Source organism: Mirounga leonina, unplaced genomic scaffold, assembly GCF_011800145.1.
Source record: "Mirounga leonina isolate KUSES-001 unplaced genomic scaffold, KU_Mleo_1.0 Mir_82, whole genome shotgun sequence".
Classification (NCBI taxonomy): domain Eukaryota; kingdom Metazoa; phylum Chordata; class Mammalia; order Carnivora; family Phocidae; genus Mirounga; species Mirounga leonina.
The window spans coordinates 47037166-47056434 of NW_023270825.1; the positions used below are offsets into that span (position 1 = coordinate 47037166).

A 19269-nucleotide genomic window follows, 5' to 3' on the forward strand; every position below is an offset into this window, starting at 1 on the left:
AAAGAAAGAAAGAAAGAAAGAAAGAAAGAAAGAAAGAAAGAAAGAAAAGGAAAGAAAGAAAAGGAAAGAAAAGAAAAGAAAAACTAGACGTCAGTTACAACACACCCAAAAGTGCTGCTTCTGGGAACTTTGTAGTTTAATTTTTAGCAGTGATTTTTATCACAGGCTACTGGGAGCATTGTGAAATGGTTGATTGAAATGTAAAAAGATGGGCCAAAATCCATTGTTGGAACAGTGGGAGTCGAGAGCCAGGAACTCAGGGATATTGAGTCCTTCCAAGAAGCTTGAACCATGGAATACAGGAGCCAATGGCCAACCCCCACTGAAACTCACCAACTCTTTACTACAGTGAAGCTTCTTAAGAGTAGTCAGAGAGCTCCAACAATCAGATAGTTCCTTCGGCATCAAATAAATCTTGCTTGAGAAGGAAATTTAGAGAAGCAAACAGAATTTTATGAGGCCTGATTAATGTATTTATTTCAGTACATTTAGGTCATAAAATTATCATTGATCTGAATGCTCTGGAACATAAACACAACAATTCATGTCTATTTTGCCTCAACAGCAGACTCACTTTGGGTTACAAGGCCCAGATCTAGTCTGTGCTTGTTATTTCAGACTTGAGCACCAGTCGGTTATGTATGCACAGTCCTAGGACAGATGCCATTTGGATAGTGATTGGCAACTGCTGAGACTTCTACTACCTAGAAGCGTTGATGGACTGGCTACCAAAATATCAAAACATTTTCTGGGAATAATTTAGTTACACCTAAGATAGCAGAGAGGAGTAGCATATTAGCTGTAGGTCACCTGTCCTGGATTTTTTTTTATGCTTTTGGGTAATTTGTGTTTTTTTCTCCATAAGAAGCAGAAACTTAATCTTCCTGTTTACTTTTTATTAAAAATAATAATAATAATAATTTGCATTCCATGAGCCCAGACCAACAAATAGGGATGGTGGTTTGATAGAATACTAGATGTCAGAAGAAAATAAGTCAATCACTGAATTTTAAATTTGATCTCCCCTCTCCCCGCCAAAATCACAAACTGATCTTCACATCAAAGTTGGTTTCTTTCACCAATTCTAACACGGAGATTTTAAATCCTACACTTTTTTATTTTAATTTTATTAAAAGTGGAAAAGGGGTAACAAATCATCTGTCAAAAAAACTAGGAGACTCCATAGAGCCAAAACAATCGTGTAAAGGACAAAACTGGAGTTCTCACACTTCCTGATTATATAACTTACTGCAAAGCTACAATAATGAAAACAGTATGATTTTGACAAGGGTGGCAAGACCATTCAATGGGGAAAGGGCAGTTTTACAACAAATGACACCAGAAAAACCGGCTATCCACATGCCAAAGAAAGAAGTTGGACCATTACCTAACACCATATACAAAAATTAACTCAAAATGGACCAACGACCTAAATGTAAGAACTGAAACTATAAAACTCTTAGATGAAAACACAGGGCAAATGCTTCACAACACTGGATTTGGCAGTGATTTCTTGGATATTGCACCAGAGACACAGGCAACAAAGGAAAAGATAGACAAATTGGGCTTCATGAAAATTTATAAATTTTGTGCATCAAAAGCAAAAAAACAAACAAGCCAATTAAAAAATGGGCAAAGGACTTGAATAGACATTTCTCCACAGGAGATATACAAATGGCCAATAAGCATATGAAAAGATGCTCAGCATCACTAGTCATTAGGGAAATGCAAATCAAAACCCCAATGAGATACCACTTCACACCCATTAGGATGGCTATTTTTTTTTTTTTTAAAGATAGTAATAAGTGTTGGTGAGGATGTGGAGAAGTTGGAACCCTTGTGCATTGCTAATGGGAATATAAAATGTTTCCGTGCAGCTGCTACGGAAAACAGTATGATGATTCCACAAAAAAACTAAAATAGGATTACCATATGATCCAGCAATTCCACTTCAGGGTATATACCCAAAAGAAGTGAAACAGGGACTTTCACAGATATTTGTATACCCATGTTCATAACAGCTTTATTCACAATAGCTAAAGGTAGAAGCAACCCAAGTGTTCCTCAGTGGATGAATGGATAAACAAAATGTGCTTTGTACCTACAATGGAATATCATTCAGGAAATTCAGGGGTGCCTGGGTGGTGAAGTCAGTTAAGAGTCCGACTCTTGGTTTCAGCTCAGATCATAGGCCCTGCATTGGGCTCTGTGCTGAGCAAGGAGTCTGCTTGTGTTTCTCTCTCCCTCTCCCTTTGCCCCTCCCACTCGTGCTTTCTGTCTCTCTCTAAAATAAATAAATCTTAAAAAAAAAAAAAAGGAAGGAAATTTTAACATCAGCTACAATGTGGATAAACCTTGAAGACATTATGCTAAATGAAATAAGCCAGTCACAAAAAGACAAATATTATATGATTCCACTTATATGAGAGTCCTGGAGTAGTCAAATCCATAGAAACAGAAAGTAGAATGGTGGCATCGTCAGGGACCAGTGGGGAGGGGAGAATAGAGAGTTATTGTTTAATAGGTGCAAAGTTTTAGTTTGGAAAGATGAAAACAATTCTGGAAATGGATGGTGATGAGAGTTGCACAACAATATGAATGTATTTAATGCCACAGAATTATCTAATTAAAAATAGCTAAGGTTGGGATACCTGGGTGGCTCAGTCAGTTAAGTGTCTGCCTTCGGCTCAGGTCATGATCCCGGGGTCCTGGATCGAGTCCCACATCCACCTCCCTGCTCAGCAGGGAGCCTGCTTCTCCTTCTCCTCCCTGCTCGTTCTCTCTCTCTCTCTCTCTCTCACTATCTCTGTCACTATCTCTGTCTCTCTCTCTCAAATAAATAAAATCTTTTTTAAAAAATAGCTAAAATTGTAAATTTTGTTATGTATATTTTATAACAATAAAACAAAAATTAGAAACAGACACCAGCAATAATAAATGGATGAATTGTCAAAAAAAATTAGGAGGAGGGCGCCTGGGTGGCTCAGTCGTTGAGCGTCTGCCTTCGGCTCAGGTCATGATCCCAGGGTCCTGGGATCGAGTCCCGCATCGGGCTCTCTGCTCGGCAGGAAGCCTGCTTCTCCCTCTCCCACTCCCCCTGCTTGTGTTCCTGCTCTCGCTATCTCTCTCTCAAATAAATAAATAAAATCTTAAAAAAAAAAAAATTAGGAGGAATTTAAATGTCCAAAAATAGAGGAACAGGAATGGTTACTTAATTACAATAACCCACTCAGTGGGATATTTATGGAGCCAGTAACACTTATTGATGGTGGCAACATGTAAAATGCCTATGGTATAGTGTTAAGTGGGAAGGAGGTAAAATTGTCACATATTATGATTGCAACTATAAATATATCTAGTGCAAGGATAAAACCTAAAAGGAAATATCAAAATGCTTTAAAAATTTGCATTAGAGTGATGAGATGACTGCTTTTTTTGGTCTGTTTTCCAATTGTTTTCGAAAGTAGATATAATAATCTTTAATGGAAAATGTATAATCAAAACTGAAAAGAAGGAAAAAAAAGAAAAAGCTTTTCAATAATTATTATTAAAACTCAATTTTAGTTATTATTTATAAAATCCAGAAGGCTGGATATTTTTGAGGCTTTTACAAAGTAATATAAATACCGAGGATGTAAGTAACTGAGGTTCCTAGAAAACTCTTGTTCAACTCTAGCCTCAGAAACTACTTGAGGATTTGGGTCACTGAGCAGAGGACATGGAAAATGAATCTTTGAAGAAAGAAACTTTTCAAGGACTGTCATATGTTTGACACTTCCCAGAGGCAGAAACTGCATGTTCAGAGAGATGCCTTTCTAGGTTAAAGCAGACTCACAGCATGGTAAATAGAGAGCCTTTAAAACTGCTCTCCCAGGGGCACCTGGGTAGCTCAGTGGGTTAAGCGTCTGCCTTCGGCTCAGGTCATGATCTCAGGGGCCTGGGATCGAGCCCCGCGTCGGGCTCCCCGCTCAGTGGGGAGTCTGCTTCTCCCTCTCCCTCTGCCACTCCTCTGCTCATTCTGTCTCTCTCTCTCTCGTTGTCTCTCTAAATAAGTAAATAAAATGTTTTTTAAAAAACTGCTCTCCCAAATGAGGCAGTGACTGCTTCTAAGTGGGTTATACTCAAAACTTAACTCTGCATTCATGTTTGTCTGGCTTCCTTGCCATCAGCTCATTGTCTTCAGCAAGTTTCACCTCTAACCCCATCCCACCACCCACTCAGGAAGAAGAATCAGAATGAGAAGGAATTGGGTTCCGATGGGGATGTTTGCTCTTTAGAAGAGAGGCACAGGGTGGGAGCAGGTGGGTGACTGTTCGCAGAACAGAAGCTGCAGCCGCACCTCAGGTTGCTCAGCTCCTTCGTAGACTCTCCATGACCTCCCGCTTAGAACAACTCACAGTGTCAGCTTCCTGGAAGATGGGGAGCAAGGGGAACCTGAAGAAGATGTTCCTTCAGCACCACAGTTTGCTTCTTTTTCACCCTGTGCCACTTTGGACTGTTCTGTTCTCTCATCAATCGTAGGTGGTTCGAGATCAGATCTCTCACTGCACAGTGAAATTGCGCCAGACCACAGGTCTCATGGAGTACTGCCTGGAGGTCATTAAGGAAAATGATCCTAGTGGCTTTTTGCAGGTAAGTGTCAACTAGTTTCCACTTCAAATTCTCAATGTCCCATGAAACTCAGTCTACAACGCCACAACCAGACTCCCAGCAGCCCTTGCTGAGCATGGGTCCCTCCACAATGGAACCCACTTTCAGGCTGCCATGTATATGTGGGCACCAGCAAAACTCTGCTAACTTCCTGGAAGTCTCTGCCACCATGTGCTACAAGATTGAGAAGTATATGGGCTTCTTAAAATTTGTTTTTGTTCATGTTTAATCATGAAAATGTAATTCCCTGTAAGTTCCTCCAAAGCAGAGTTACTGCCTTGCCTAAGAATTGGGTCCCTTTCCACTAATATCTTGGACAGCTTTGTCAGCTAGAAATGTCTAAATATGCAAGGCTTCTACCTTCTTGACAGTTCCTACTGGCCAGTGATTTCCCAAATTGAAGTTTTTTCATTCCTTGGATTTCTCATGATTTTTTCAATGTTGATTGTTTTAATGAGATGTGATGATGTCAGCTGAATTTTACTTATGTTTTGATCTCAATGATTAAGGGAGATTTTATTAAGGAATACATAGATTCCTTCCAATTCATGTTTTATCAAACTGGCCAAGAGTGACAAAGGGAGATTAAATATAAGAAATGGAAGAGTTCTCTATCAAAGAATAAAGTGATACAGAAGATGACAGGCTTAAAGTGTAAGAAATTCCACTTTTACAGATTACCATATGCAGCCTCTCTAAACTATTTTATAGAACTCCTTCCAAGGGTTGACAAAATACCCACACCTCCTATTAGAAACTTAGGGTTGTTAGTTCTACTAGGATTAACAGATCACCAAAATATTATTTAATGTTGTTGGCTTTTAGTTGATTAGTCATAAATATTATTAGCATAGGCAGGTTTATCTATTAGAGCACTTTACAGCTGCTAATTATATAGTGGCTCCCTCCGACTCACGAAAGCACCCAGATTTGCACGGGTGACCCTTGTCATAATAGGCTTCTCACTGCCTACATGGAGATAGGAAAGGTGTGAGTCCCAAAGTGGTTTGGTAATGCTCCTGGAGAGTGTAGGAGCAGGGTTCTGTGTCCAGTGCGGTATTATATTTCTTAGGCTGTGGTCTTTGATGTGATTAGATTTCTGACGCCCTCATAAGGAGAGTGCACCTGACTGAGGACCAGTGGGGGAAAGGCACGCTCACTCCCAGGATGACCACGGACTTCGACCTGAGTCTGGACAACAGCCCTCTACTGCAATCCATTCACCAGCTCGACTTCGTGCAGATGAAAGGTGTGTGCCTGCATCCCCCCCAAATAGAGCAACATCCCGAGTGGATACTGATGCTTGAAGCAGGATTGTGGCTTTGTGCCAGATTGCAGCAAACAAAAGGCAGCTAGCAGGTTTATAAATCACCTAAGAGGCGGGGAAGTAAACGCACATACACGTCTGGTTAATGGTACAAAAGTCTGGAGTGGCTCCTAGCTTATCACATAGAAACGTACCATTGTAGCCATGTGACCTACCTCTCAGAAAGCCAGATAAATCCAGATAAACTCAAGGCTTGCCTCCTTAAGAGTCTTAGAGATGTCACAAGCCAACATCAGGGAATAGCTGACATAAAAAAAGATAAGGAGATCACTGTACATAAATAAAATCTTGTTACAGAAAGTAACCCAGAAATATTGATATAAATCAAGGCAGTTCAGAACTGAAATGACTACTTCCACATGGATAGGTGGTGAGCAAATGGTTGAGCATAAATCAGTGGGAATTTGAGAGGATTAGAGTTGACTTGCCAATACTGGTTAGGAAAATGCAAGCCTGGTTACAGAAGGAAAATGAAGATTTGAAATAAATTTTAACTTTTTTAAAAGTTAAATGTGATTTATGTGATTAAGGGATATGCAAGATCTCTTTGAGACTTTTTGGGTGGCTGGGGGAAGTGCAAGAACCTAAAATTATCTTAAGGAAAATAACTCTTTCAAAGAAAAATAAAAAACCAAACATGCAACGATCTTTTCATGGCAGTGTAAGTAATATCCATTGGAAAAATATTCTTTTTTTAACCTTCATTTTGAAATATTTGTACATTCACAGGAAGTTGCAAAAATAGTAAGGAGAGGTCCAGTTACCCTTAGCCCAGTTTCCATCATTGGTTCCATCTTGCATAACTATCATCTTACATCAAAACCAGGAAATTAAGGGCACCTAGGTGGCTCAGTTGGTTAAGCATCTGACTCTTGATCTCAGCTCAGGTCTTGATCTCAGGGTTTTGAGTTCAAACCCCACATTGGGTTCTACACCCAACGTGGAGCCCACTTAAAAAAACACACACACACACACACGGGAATTAACTAACATTGGTACAATGTATACGTATCACTCTGTGCCATTTTGTCAGGTGTGTAGAGTCATCTAACCATGGCTGCAGTCAAGCTACCACCATAGAGACCTCCCTCACGCTATCCCATCATGGTCATATAGTCATACCCACATCCCTCCCCTCTGCCATCATCAGTCCCTGGCAACCACCTATCTGTTCTTCATTTCTGTAATTTTGTTATGTTCTAATCTTTTTTAAAATTGAAGAAATTGATTTGCTCTTTGCTTCTCCCAATTTAAGCAGCCACATAAAGGACTTAGAATTTAGTGCTTTAAAATTTTTGTTTTTTAAGAAAAATCTACATGCTTCCTTTTATCAGACAGAGAGAAGCACCTAACCCAGCAAGTCTTAGGGCTCTGCACTTATGAGTCACATCACATAGCTAAACTCATCCGTGTACCCAGGTACCTCTCTCACCCCTTTAATGGATTTTTGCACTTTTATTTTCACTTTTCTTATTTTTTGTTTGTTATGTATTGCTTTGGGATGTTGCCTTAATTGATTTTTGGAGTAGAGAGTATATAGATTGTTAATAAAAGTACTTCGTTGCCGTAACAAAAATGTTTAGCATTTTCCTGACTGTTTACCAAACCAGATACTCTCCTAAGTGCTTCACGTGGATTAATTCAATTTATTCTCACAGCCCTAGTAGGTATCTAGGGAAACTGAGGCACAGGAAAACTGGATAAGTTGCCTGAATTCACACAGCTAGTGAATGTCAGGGCAGGGGTTCAAAGCCAGGAAGCGAAGTTCCCGACACTGCACCTACAACTTCCGGTTTGTGCTAAAACATTAGTGTCTTATGAACTGGCTTCTTCGAGGAATAACCGAATTTCCTCTCTTAAACTTAAGAAATTTAACTTTTTGTTGCAGCACGTCTTTCTTGCTGTTATAAATGTTTTCTTAAACACCCCCACGGTGGTCTGTGAAATACAGCCATCTGAGTAATATATGGAGCCCCAGGTAAATCTCCCTCAATCAGCCTCTCTCTGGATCCAGTTCTCTCAATGAGGTAAAATCATTGAAAGGTCATGTCACAAATAGCTCAGAGGAGAAAATACATCGCAAAAGGGCAATGGAAGGGCTTTTGGTGGAAGGGGAAAAAAAAGGAGCCAACCCAATTAGCCTTGGTGATGCAGCAGGTAGAGGGGAAAAGCCTCGGGGCTTTGAATTGCTTTCAGCAGCTGACGGATCCCTCTCCTCCCCCATTTGCTGTCCTTCTGAATCATGTCCATCTGCCCAGAGTGGAGTCCAGGCCAGTTGGCAGGAGGGTAACAATTGTGTTGGAATGAAGAGGCCCTTCATCTGGTATGGGAACTGCAGGCTCACGTGCTGGGCCTCACAGACCCTGTTCCTAAAGCAGTGTCACTTGGCCGCTTCAGGCTGCCCGCAGACGTATGCGTGAACATGGCTGTGTGTCCACTCCACCAAAGTCTGTACACGTGGCCGAGAATGCCACACGCTCTCAAGGCCAAGACGCAGAACACACTCACAGCAAAAGTTCAGCCGGAACACAAAATGATCCCAAACAGATATTTACGAAGTTCATCTCATAGGCCATTTGGGATGAGACTGGATTATTCCATTTTCCTTTTCTTTTTAACACTTCATATTAATTTCAGTTACTGCTGATTAGTATCCTTCTGCAGAGTTAATTTATATGCTTTGCTTTGTGCTCGTTAAGTTTAATTAATTCAGTGAGAGACAAGTACACTTTAGACACTGAATAATTTTTATCTGTCAGATGTTTTTGATGGAAAGGAAAAGCCAAAAGGTCATGACACAATAGAACTTGACTGGCTGTAGTTAAGACTACTCCTACTGGCCTCTTTGATAGCTGTTAACATACACAGCTGGGCTGGGTGTAGTGTTAGTGTTTTTCCATAGGATATGCTTGGTCAGTTTAATACACTGCACTTTCACAGCTTGTCAGTAAAAATATCTCAAGAAACCGTACCCCCAAATCCACATAAGAATGGCCAAAATTTAAATAGCATTGGGAACAGTGCTAAAATAATCTGACCATTAATATAATACATGTACTTCAACATATGTTTCCTAATTATGCTAAGCAGATTACAGTAGAAAGTTAAAATATTTTCAAAGCTACTTAAAATACGCATTTAAAGTTCTGACTCAAACTAACAACAAAAATACCTGTTCATTCTTAACTGGAAATTCTAGCATCTCTCTGGTTTTGGAATTTCATCTCAGGTGCCTTTTTCTTTTCTTGATATCAAAGAAGATAGGTCTGTTACTGGTTTTTAAACTATTACCACTCAGCTACTACTCAGCAAGAAAATTATTCTCTTATGAGCGAAGGATTTAACTGATCTGCCCTTTCTGATTCTGCATCACCCTCAAGCAACTGAAATCTAAGTGGAAAATGCTGGTACCTTTGTTCAAACAGCCCCAGAAAAATATTATCCCAGAATTGTTTTAAGTATAGACAATTCCCAAGATTCATGAGTCAGTGCTGAGAAGAAATGCCAGCATGTTCATTCTGAACCAGGATATGACACAGTGACCGAATGCTCCCCGAAGCCTTTTTAACACATAAACCAATGGCTGTTAATCCCTTAAGTGCCTCTAGTCACCTAAGAACACATTTATCTTTATGAACTCATGTCAAATGTAAGAGCCCTGAGTATGCACCAAGGTCATGGGCAAGGTCGGTGTGATGTGAACAGACCCTCTTATAAATCATAGAGAAAGAGCACCCAGGGGTTTGGCAGGGATGGGGATGAGCACACACACTGACTTGCATGTCATCTGTTCATGCACATGATCCGTTCATGGTTTGGAGACCTGCAATGCATGTCCTCAAAACCCACGTTCACATTTCTCTGTAACAGTGTACTAATGAGAGCTTTGCAGAAACGGCTTGTTGTTCCTCTAAAGTATAAACTTTCCTAAGATGCCACTGTGTTGTTCAGCCGCCACAAAAAGGAACGACGGTCCACCAGGGAACATTTAGACAAGATGACTCAGGAGAATTGCATTCTCAACCACCATAGCTCTTGTGGTGAAATATTTCTTTCTTTTCTTTTCACAATTTTTAAAGTATGGTTGACACCCAGTGTGTCACACGCGTGTCTACACTGTGTGCAGACAACACAGTGATTCGATAAATCGATGCATTATGCTATGTATGGTGAAATATTTTGTAAATCTATACCAGCAAGTCTCGGGGAACTTTATCACTCACATTACAGGAAGCAAAAGGAAACATGCCTCTTGGAATGAGGTGTGGGGACTTCCCTCCAGTTCACTATTATCACACACCCGGGCTGGAGAGGCAGCATGGTGCAAATATGCACACAGCCCCTGGGGCCGGCCTGCTGGGCCTTGGACGCCGGCTCCGCCCTGGAGTAGCTGTGAAAATTGTTTCCATTTCCTCATCTACCAACTAGAGCTGATAACAGCACTTGTTCTCGTGGGGGGTGCTGTGAACATCACGTGAGTGACGACATGTAGAACCTCTCAGCACACTGCCAGGCACTCAAAAAGCACCACCCACCATTAGTTTCCACGCCCAGGGTGGGAGGCCGTGTGTCCTTACATGTCCCCGCCACACTCTCGGGACCTTTCACAGAGGAATCCCGCAGCGTGGTGAGTGTTGACAATCGGCAGGATTTGGGGAAAAAAATTAAATGAGTACAAAAAATGTAAGCTATACTTTGAACGAGAATGGCCTTTAAAAAGGTAAGACATTTGAAAACTTTCAGAAGACACTGTTGCAGAATTTAATTTTGAGCTGAGCCTCGAGTCCCCTGCAAGGAAGTCGGTAAGAACGGTTGCCCCCTGCAACTAAGGAGAGAATTATTAGCCTGAAGCTTGATATTATGGGCCAAAAGAATGCTAAGCAATAGACTTCTGATCAGGTCAGGAGAAACTGGTTCTTTAGGAAAAACAAAGACGTCCAAGAATGGTGGTGAAAGTGTTAAGATTAAGACAGCTACGGCAGCTCAATGACAGAAGTTTCAGTAAAATAAAAATTTCTTAGAGTTCAGCCCAGGAACTGTGATGCCACCCATTTCCAAAACACAAATAATAAGTTAATTTGAAAATACTTTGGATTCTTATAGACCATTTATTTTATACCTAATAAAGTGAAATAGGATAACATAACACCCACTATAAAATCCGTTTTTCTAAAATGTCAGCCTTAGTCTTTGTCGAAGATGCTGTAATTTTGTCACATTTGCCTTTTATAGGCCACGTCACTTTGGGGTAAATAAGGAAACAGAAAAAATAATTCTGAGCACATCAAGAAATAGATTTAGACATGTAAATGTCTCTATAGTCCTTCATTTTCGTTTCTCTCTCTCTCTCTTTCCCTCCTTCTCTCTCCATTCTCTCTCCCTCCCTCATTTCACTTTTTTGTTTGTTTAATTTAAGTTCTAGACAATATTAAAATCTGAAGATTATGAGTGGTTAGACTTTTTATTATCTTTTTGGTCTTTTAAAGTGTATCCACTGAGGACTTACAAATGAAGTTCCCATGTTTTAATTACACATGACACCATGTATTTCAATTAATCTGTTAATTATACCTATGCCTATACAAGGAAATTTGAGTTTCTTATCTGAGACATTGCAAGCATTTGCATGATTCAAGTTGAAACCATCTTGTGATCTTATTCTTTGATTTTAAAATTGATGAAATGTAGACTTGCCTGAGACATGAACAAAGGGAAAATGAAGATTGATGGGGGAGCTAATGAAATAAAGAGAGTCCAAGGAATAGGTTGTTTTATGGTAGGTTCTGATTCATAAGGACAGCTCAGAGCAAATATCCCCGGGGAGAATCATTCCATGTCTCTAGAAGCCCTTTGAAGAATGGTTTGCTTAAACTCATCATAATTTACTCCATAGTTAATATGTTAAAATTTATTATTTTTATAAGGGAAAAATGTTTAATGACCAAGTGGTTTCCTAATACGTGATGACCTGAGGTTAACCCTCCAATTACAACTCTTAGGTGATGCCTGTTTATGGATAGATGATCACTAAGAGTAACGTCTTCTCTCTCCTCCCCTTCCCATCCGATCCTGTAGTCTATTTCTTGAACAAGGCAATGAATCTATCTCCTTTCCTCCAATTCTAGATGTTCGGGGACCTCTGAGGCTATAGAAGCCACTCTTCTCTCATAAGACCAACTGAACCCTATGCCATTGAAATCTGAAACATGATTTCCGTCCCTACACTCACTACCTCCAATTATCTGGTCATAATTTTGATTTTGTTATGTTTGCCTAGTAACTCCAGCATGGTCTTCTTTTTTTTTTTTTTTTTTTTTTGTATTATGTTATGTTAATCACCATACATTACATCATTAGTTTTTGATGTAGTGTTCCATGATTCATTGTTTGCGTATAACACCAGCACTCCATGCAGAACGTGCCCTCTTTAATACCCATCACTAGGCTAACCCATCCTCCCACCCCCATCCCCTCTAGAACTCTCAGTTTGTTTTTTAGAGTTCATCGTAATTGTCCAGCATGGTCTTCTTGTATCAAAGTCTTTTCTTAAGCATAATTGACCTGCCTCACCTTCGCATCTCTTGTGTTCTGATCACTGCTATTGCTCTTTAGCTTATCCACCATAGAACCTGTTTCCTAAACTGCTATTAAATATACCATCTTTGGGGTTGAGGTGATGGCAGGGAGCAGATAATTTGATGAATGACACAGAGTCCAATTTCGGTACAGCATGCCAGGTGTTCCATAATTAACATTTGTTCGTTTAAATGTCCCTGGATGCGGCCCAAACTGTTCTCTCCTGTTGTTAAAGTGCTACAAAAATAAATTAATGGTTTGGTGCTAAAAAAAAAAAAAAAAATTTTAAACAGTTGGTAAAAACACTGCTCCCAAATACATACATTGAGTTCATATGTTAGGAACTGGGATTGTTCGGTACCTAACAGTTCTATGTCTATGTGTCTGAAGGCTCAACCGCTCTGCAGTTTGAAGTAATAGAAAAGACCCCCAGCACAAAATGGGGACAGGGGCATGTTGTGACCAGTAACACTGTGGCAGATTCTCGCCAAGTCACAAGGACACCTTGACCCTCCCCTGCTGGGCCCCTTCTGCTCCCATACTACTCTCCAGGCTCACAGTTGGCTGTTCTGCACCTGCAGAGAGTGGACCTGGGCTAGCATAGCTACCATGAAAGAATGAGGTCAAGTTCCTCAGAAGTTTTGAAATGGAGAAATCACTGTTTTTATGTCCTTTGGACTAAGTTCTCAAAAATCCACTGTTGCAGCTACTTACGTGCACAAGACCTTGAGTAGAATCACTGGTAAAACAAACAAACTGCTCAGAATAGGCAGTTCCAAGTTTATACACTGGGGGCCAAGGCTCAGAATAAATTTTATGATACATTTTTCAGCCATGTTATGGGTTACATGGGCTTTAGTGGGCTGGGCTGGAAACCCATCCCACATTAAAATAGTTCCCTGAAGTATGATGTCTTCGGTGCTCAAGGGGGTGAGAACAGAGCAATTGTCTCCCCAACAGTTAAGGTAAGAAGTGCCACCACGAGTTTGGGAAAAGGCAGCACAGCAGCTCAGAACCCAGTCCCACTCCTAGAGACTCTGGAAGGGATCCAGTTCAGGTCCCCCATGGGCTAGCTACTTAGTCGAGCCACGTGTTGATCAGGGGGATGTTTCTCATTCCAAGATCCTGAAATGTTCGCAACTCAGCAGAAGCCAGGGTTACACTAATTTCTGTTTAGCTTCCTCTCCAGTCCCAGCAACCCCCATCCTGCAGCTGGAGGAGTGCTGTACTCACAACAACAGCGCCACGCTGTCCTGGAAACAGCCACCCCTGTCCACGGTGCCTGCCGAAGGCTACATTCTGGAGCTGGATGACGGCAATGGTGGTCAGTTCCGGGTAAGTAGAGCATCTGCTACTTGTTAACCAAAGCCAGGGACCACCTCAGAGGACCCATTGTGGGGTCTCAGGCCAAGCTTCCCCACCTCTCCTGATGCCAGACCATCCTGGCAGGGTCTGCCTGCCCTTCAACTGAGGCCTGCATTCTCCTTGAACCGTCAAAGATGGACGAAGGAGTCTCTGAATAGAAACTGCCCTCCCCTTCTGAAGAGAAGGCCCATGCAGGCCACAAGCTCTGGAGTCCAACTGCTTGCACTCAGATCTGGACTCCACCATTTAGCCATGTGACTGCCCATTTTTCATTTCTTTGAGCCTTCAGGACCTCATTTGTAAAATGGGGGTGATATTAACACATACCACATGCATTGTTGTTAAGAGTCAGTTAGATAATCCATCATATAAAATTCTTAGCATGCCAGGATCCCAGACCCCAATCTGGTTAGTATCCCACCAGAGAGTTATCATTTTAAGGCTGTGCTTTGAATAAAAATTATTTTTACTCATTACATCAGCATAATGTTGCAGAAGCCTACAGCTAAAGAGGGAGGCACATGCCTAACCTATGCTAAAGATGCATTATGCTACAATTTATTTTAAGCCTTTGAAATGTCATTCTTCCTCCCGCCCCTGTTTCCTCCCCCTTCCCTCTGCACCACGATAAAACCTATACTCCTGTGACTCTGAATGTAATCTTTGTGACAGTTCCTAAAGTTACCAGTGGAGTTATAGACACAGCATAGTGGTCCCAACCACCCAACCAGTTTTTACAAATCATGCTGATGGATAAAGAGCTCGGTAGATATAATAATATATGTGTAAATGCCAAATTAATAATAATAAGCATAATGCTAACTATAAGCACCCAATTTTAATTTTTTAAACCCTAACCACTAGTAATTACCATTCATTAAGGTGCCAGGCCCACGCTAAATATAAGGTACAATGTTCAACAGTTTGCACACATGACCTCCTTATATGATCATCCTAGCAACCTCATAAACTGGGTATTATTGTCCCCATTTTACATATGAGCAAACTGAGACTTAAAAAGGTCAATTAGGGGGGCGCCTGGGTGGCTCAGTTGGTTAAGCAGCTGTCTTGGCTCAGGTCATGATCCCAGGGTTCTGGGATCGAGTCCCACATCGGGCTCCCAGCTCAGCAGGGAGTCAGCTTCTCCCTCTCCCTCTGCCTCTCCCCCTGCTCATGCTCTCTCTCTGTATCTCTGTGTCTCAATGAATAAATAAAATCTTAAAAATAAATAATAAAGGGCGCCTGGGTGGCTCAGTTGGTTAAGCGACTGCCTTTGGCTCAGGTCATGATCCTGGAGTCCCGGGATCGAGTCCCACATCTGGCTCCCTGCTCAGCAGGGAGTCTGCTTCTCCCTCTCCCTCTGCCTGCCTCTCTGCCTACTTGTGCTGTCTCTCTCTATCTCTGTCAAATAAATAAATAAAATCTTTTAAAAAAAAAAAAAGGTCAATTAGGGGTGCCTGGGTGGTTCAGTTGGTTAAGCATCCAACTCTCGGTTTTGGCTCAGGTCGTGATCTCATGGGTCGTGAAATTGAGCCCCGCAACAGGCCCCACGCTCAGCAGGGAGTTTGCTTGAGATTCTCTCTCTTCTTCTCCCTCTGCCTCTGCTCCTCCCCTCCCCATGCTCTCACTCTCTCTCTCAAATAATAAATAAATAAATCTTAAAAAACAATTTTTCTTAAGTCCATTAAATAGCTTAGTATCCCACAGGATTTGACTCCAGATCAGGCTCCACCAAAATGCTTGCTCCTGACCACTGAGTGACACTGCGTCCCTCACCCCTCACAAGGGCCGGCATTAAAGGGTGGCCTGTTGTTTGTTGCCCCTCAGGAAGTGTATGTTGGAAAGGAGACGATGTGCACCGTGGACGGTCTTCACTTCAACAGCACATACAACGCTCGCATCAAGGCCTTCAACAAAACAGGAGTGAGCCAGTACAGCAAGACCCTGGTCCTCCAAACGTCTGAGGGTAAGGCCCTTCAGCAGTATCCCTCCGAGCGAGAACTGCGAGGCATCTAAAGTGGCTGGCAAGCCCGGAGGTAACCCCACCACTGCCCACATTCTGAAGTGTTTCCATGACTTGCTCTGCATTCTGGCACAATGCCGCTGTTCCTCTCCTGCCGTTAGAGAGCCCATGGTATGTGGATGTGATCAAACCAAAGAGTCCACAGCAGCAGTTCAAATGGCCTGGGGCGTCGGCTTCCTTTGATAACACTCTAAATAAGCTGCAGTTGAAGAAGCTGAAAAAATGAAGGCCCGAATGTCCCCCCGGTGTGTGAAACAAATGTATCTAGGCTCTAGGGCAGGCTCCCTTTCTCCACGACACACATCACTTGCCAATTTTACCCAGGTGATTCTAAATTGCTCTGTAGTGCTTGCCTGTTTCTGAGGGTGGGGCCGAGGTTGTTTCCAGCTGTGGATTTGTGGGACTGAACATGTTTCCGAGGGGTGTGGGGTGCTAGAGCTGTTCAGAGAGGGCCTGTCGGCCACTCCTGGCTTACCCAGCGCGGACCGCTTCCATCTCACGGCCAAAGCCGAGGCCGGCGGCACCAGGACTGAGGCTTCCTGTGGGCACCAAACAGGAAATGACCAGCAACTCCGCATTACCTCGCCATTTTCACCTTTGCCTGTCCCTCTAGGCTGGGTTAGGCCACCAAGGGCCCCTGTACAAGGTCAAGCCCCAGAGAACTTTCACTTCTTGGCCATACTGTACATATTTTGGTCATCAGAGTCAAGCCATTCCTCTCGGAAGAGGGGCTTGCCTTTGATGACCAGATATAACCTCTGAGGATTTTTACATTTTCCTTTTAAAAGCAATTACAGCACATGAAATTAAACCTATGAAGAGGTGATTGTGGTCGGTGCCAGAGCATTTTCAGACCTTCTGGGTGTCATTTTAATCATAGAAGTCACCCCCACTGGCATTCCCCATAACTTCCCTCTGCAGAACCAAGTGTGTTGATTTTGTTCAAATTCAAGATGTTAGCTCAAAGAACTGTGGTGGTGTTTTGTTCCCACTTCCCACAAACCTTGGCATGCGCCAATCACCCTTTAAATGGTTCACATGGTTAAAAACAAGCACAACTTCAAATCCCACAGCAAGGTTGACAGGCCCCTAGCCGTAAAAACCGTGCTTGGGGAGCAGTGGTAAGTCTGTGAGGGATGCTATTCAAAGAGAAGGATTCGCAGAAGGAAACATGCCCGCACGACCTATTTCCCATCGGGTTATAGGGATGCGGTAGCTACAGCCTGCCGAATGACCCCTTTAGCAACTTCCCTCTGGGATGACCTCTCTGCTTGAGAGCAGTTGCCTCTTTTCCCGAGTCCCATGCTAAACGCTAAAGCCCTCCAAGAGTTGCCCACATGCCATGCAGAAGGCCCTTCATGAGGATGGCCTCGCTTCCCACGTGCGTACCAGGCGGTTTGATTGAAGAGTGAAGTGCATGCCGTCAGAGCAGGGAGACAGTTTGCAGCAATGTTGCTAATATGTATCATGAGACCTACTATTTCTATTCATAATATATCATGGAAATCATATTCTTCCGCTAAAATCAGTTACTAGCATAGCAGCTTGAGCATTCATGTTTCTCTTTTCATCCTGCAGGAGGATGTAGTTTCTCAGTTTCTCTCACTGTTCATAAGATTATGGTGTCTAATAAATTACAGGATTGGAACTGCGATCCCTGGTACCACAGTCACAGAACTGGGGGTCATTTTCTAAACGAAACTAACGGAACAAGTCCTCTTCCAACAAAGAAACTGTACTGTAGAAATTAATTTCCTCCATGAATTTTATATATTGTGTACAAATATAAGGTATGTATCTAAATACAAAGAAAACCTTATCATCGTGTAGATATATCAGTATTCTCTGTTACTGCACAGAAGTGATTTTCTCATGATGAAATAAAGTTCACACACATACTTTCTCCATAACTTTGGTTTGTTCTATTTGTTCCTCCCTCATTCTAACACATTCACATGGTGAGACAAGGTTTAGAAAGCAAGAAAAAATATATAATGAATAGCTAATTAAAAAAAAAGATTTGATCAATCTTGTAACAATAGAGAAAGCCTATAGAATTAAAAAATTATATATTTTTTTGTTTTTTTAGAAATCAGTGAGAAAAATGCCACTGACAGGGTTCAATACATTAACTGAACTTATATAATACTCTATTAATCTTCCTTCCTACAGTTCCTGGAAAGGTTTGCTCTGGAAGTTTGTTTTCTTTGCTGCTCTTGGGGATGGCATGGCGGTTCATTTCGGCTTTTCTACTGTAACAAGATGTTTTGCGGTCTTCTTAGCAATGGCTAACCCTTTCCCAAAGTTCGAAACAAATGTCTGTATTACAGAAGGGTCCAATTCATACGTGATAGCAAGTCTCACTTGTATGTATATGCATTTAGTCCGAGATTTAAACCACTTGTCACTTATATTCTTTGAATGATCATAAAACCATCTGCTGACTTAAAGGTGACATTATGCAGGGAAGATCAGATGTCCACGTTGTTATAAATGCTGATCATTTTTTCCAGAAGCAGTTCTGTTTGTTTATCTACTTACTGGGCCGTGTTTGGTAAAGGCTCACTGTGTGCTACACTGTGGGTGGAGAGGGGTGAGCCGATGTCCCCCTGCTTGGATGAGCTCACAGTCTAGGAAGAGAGACAGGCCTTAATAGACACACAACTAGTTACATATTTTCAAGTTATTATTACCACTGTGAAGGAAGGAAAGGAGACTAGCAGGAAGACATAATTTGTATCTGGGAATCAGTCAGGGAAACAATGAAAAATAATTTAATTCAATGGAAATTATAAAGAATGTGTTATTAAAAGGGAAAAGGAAAGGAAAATGCATTATCAGATGAGTTCAAGTGTGATTAGTTCCCCGAAAGCAGAGTTCTTGGGAATGTACCTAAGACAGCCATGCACATAAAGCCAGTTGCCGATGTCAACCAAATTACCCTAACTTAAGAAGAAATATAACTGTAAGCAATTAAGAATCTTAATGAAATTTTAAAATGAGGCCCACAACCCCAGTTGTATATAGTTTTAAAGTAATCCATTTAATAGCCATCATGGCTGTGTCACAAGTCTTTAAAACCATCTGCAGAAGAATATCCATTATGTAACAAGGCCTTCTTCCCACATAGTTCTGGAGCTTATTCTGTCTGGAGACTCTACTCCTGAAAGAGAATTTTTTTTTAAGATGAAGCTGAGAACATGGGGCGCCTGGGTGGCTCAGTTGGTTGGGCGACTGCCTTCGGCTCAGGTCATGATCCTGGAGTCCCAGGATCGAGTCCCGCATCGGGCTCTCTGCTCGGCAGGGAGTCTGCTTCTCCCTCTGACCC

The 19269-nt window shown here is 41.8% G+C and overlaps 1 protein-coding gene across 5 annotated transcripts in view; it reads left to right on the top strand.

The window, feature by feature from the left end:
- The window catches only part of TRIM9 (tripartite motif containing 9), a 109352-nt gene that overhangs the window by 70745 nt on the left and 19338 nt on the right, over positions 1–19269 (top strand). For 3 of the 5 annotated variants that reach the window (XM_034992257.1, XM_034992255.1, XM_034992259.1), the window contains exons 4-7: positions 4522–4632; positions 5746–5899; positions 13731–13888; positions 15746–15884. In XM_034992257.1, coding sequence (XP_034848148.1) covers positions 4522–4632; positions 5746–5899; positions 13731–13888; positions 15746–15884 — 562 coding nt within the window. The remainder of the gene's footprint in view (positions 1–4521; positions 4633–5745; positions 5900–13730; positions 13889–15745; positions 15885–19269) is intronic. The other 2 variants (XM_034992258.1, XM_034992256.1) reach the window with 1 other exon arrangement.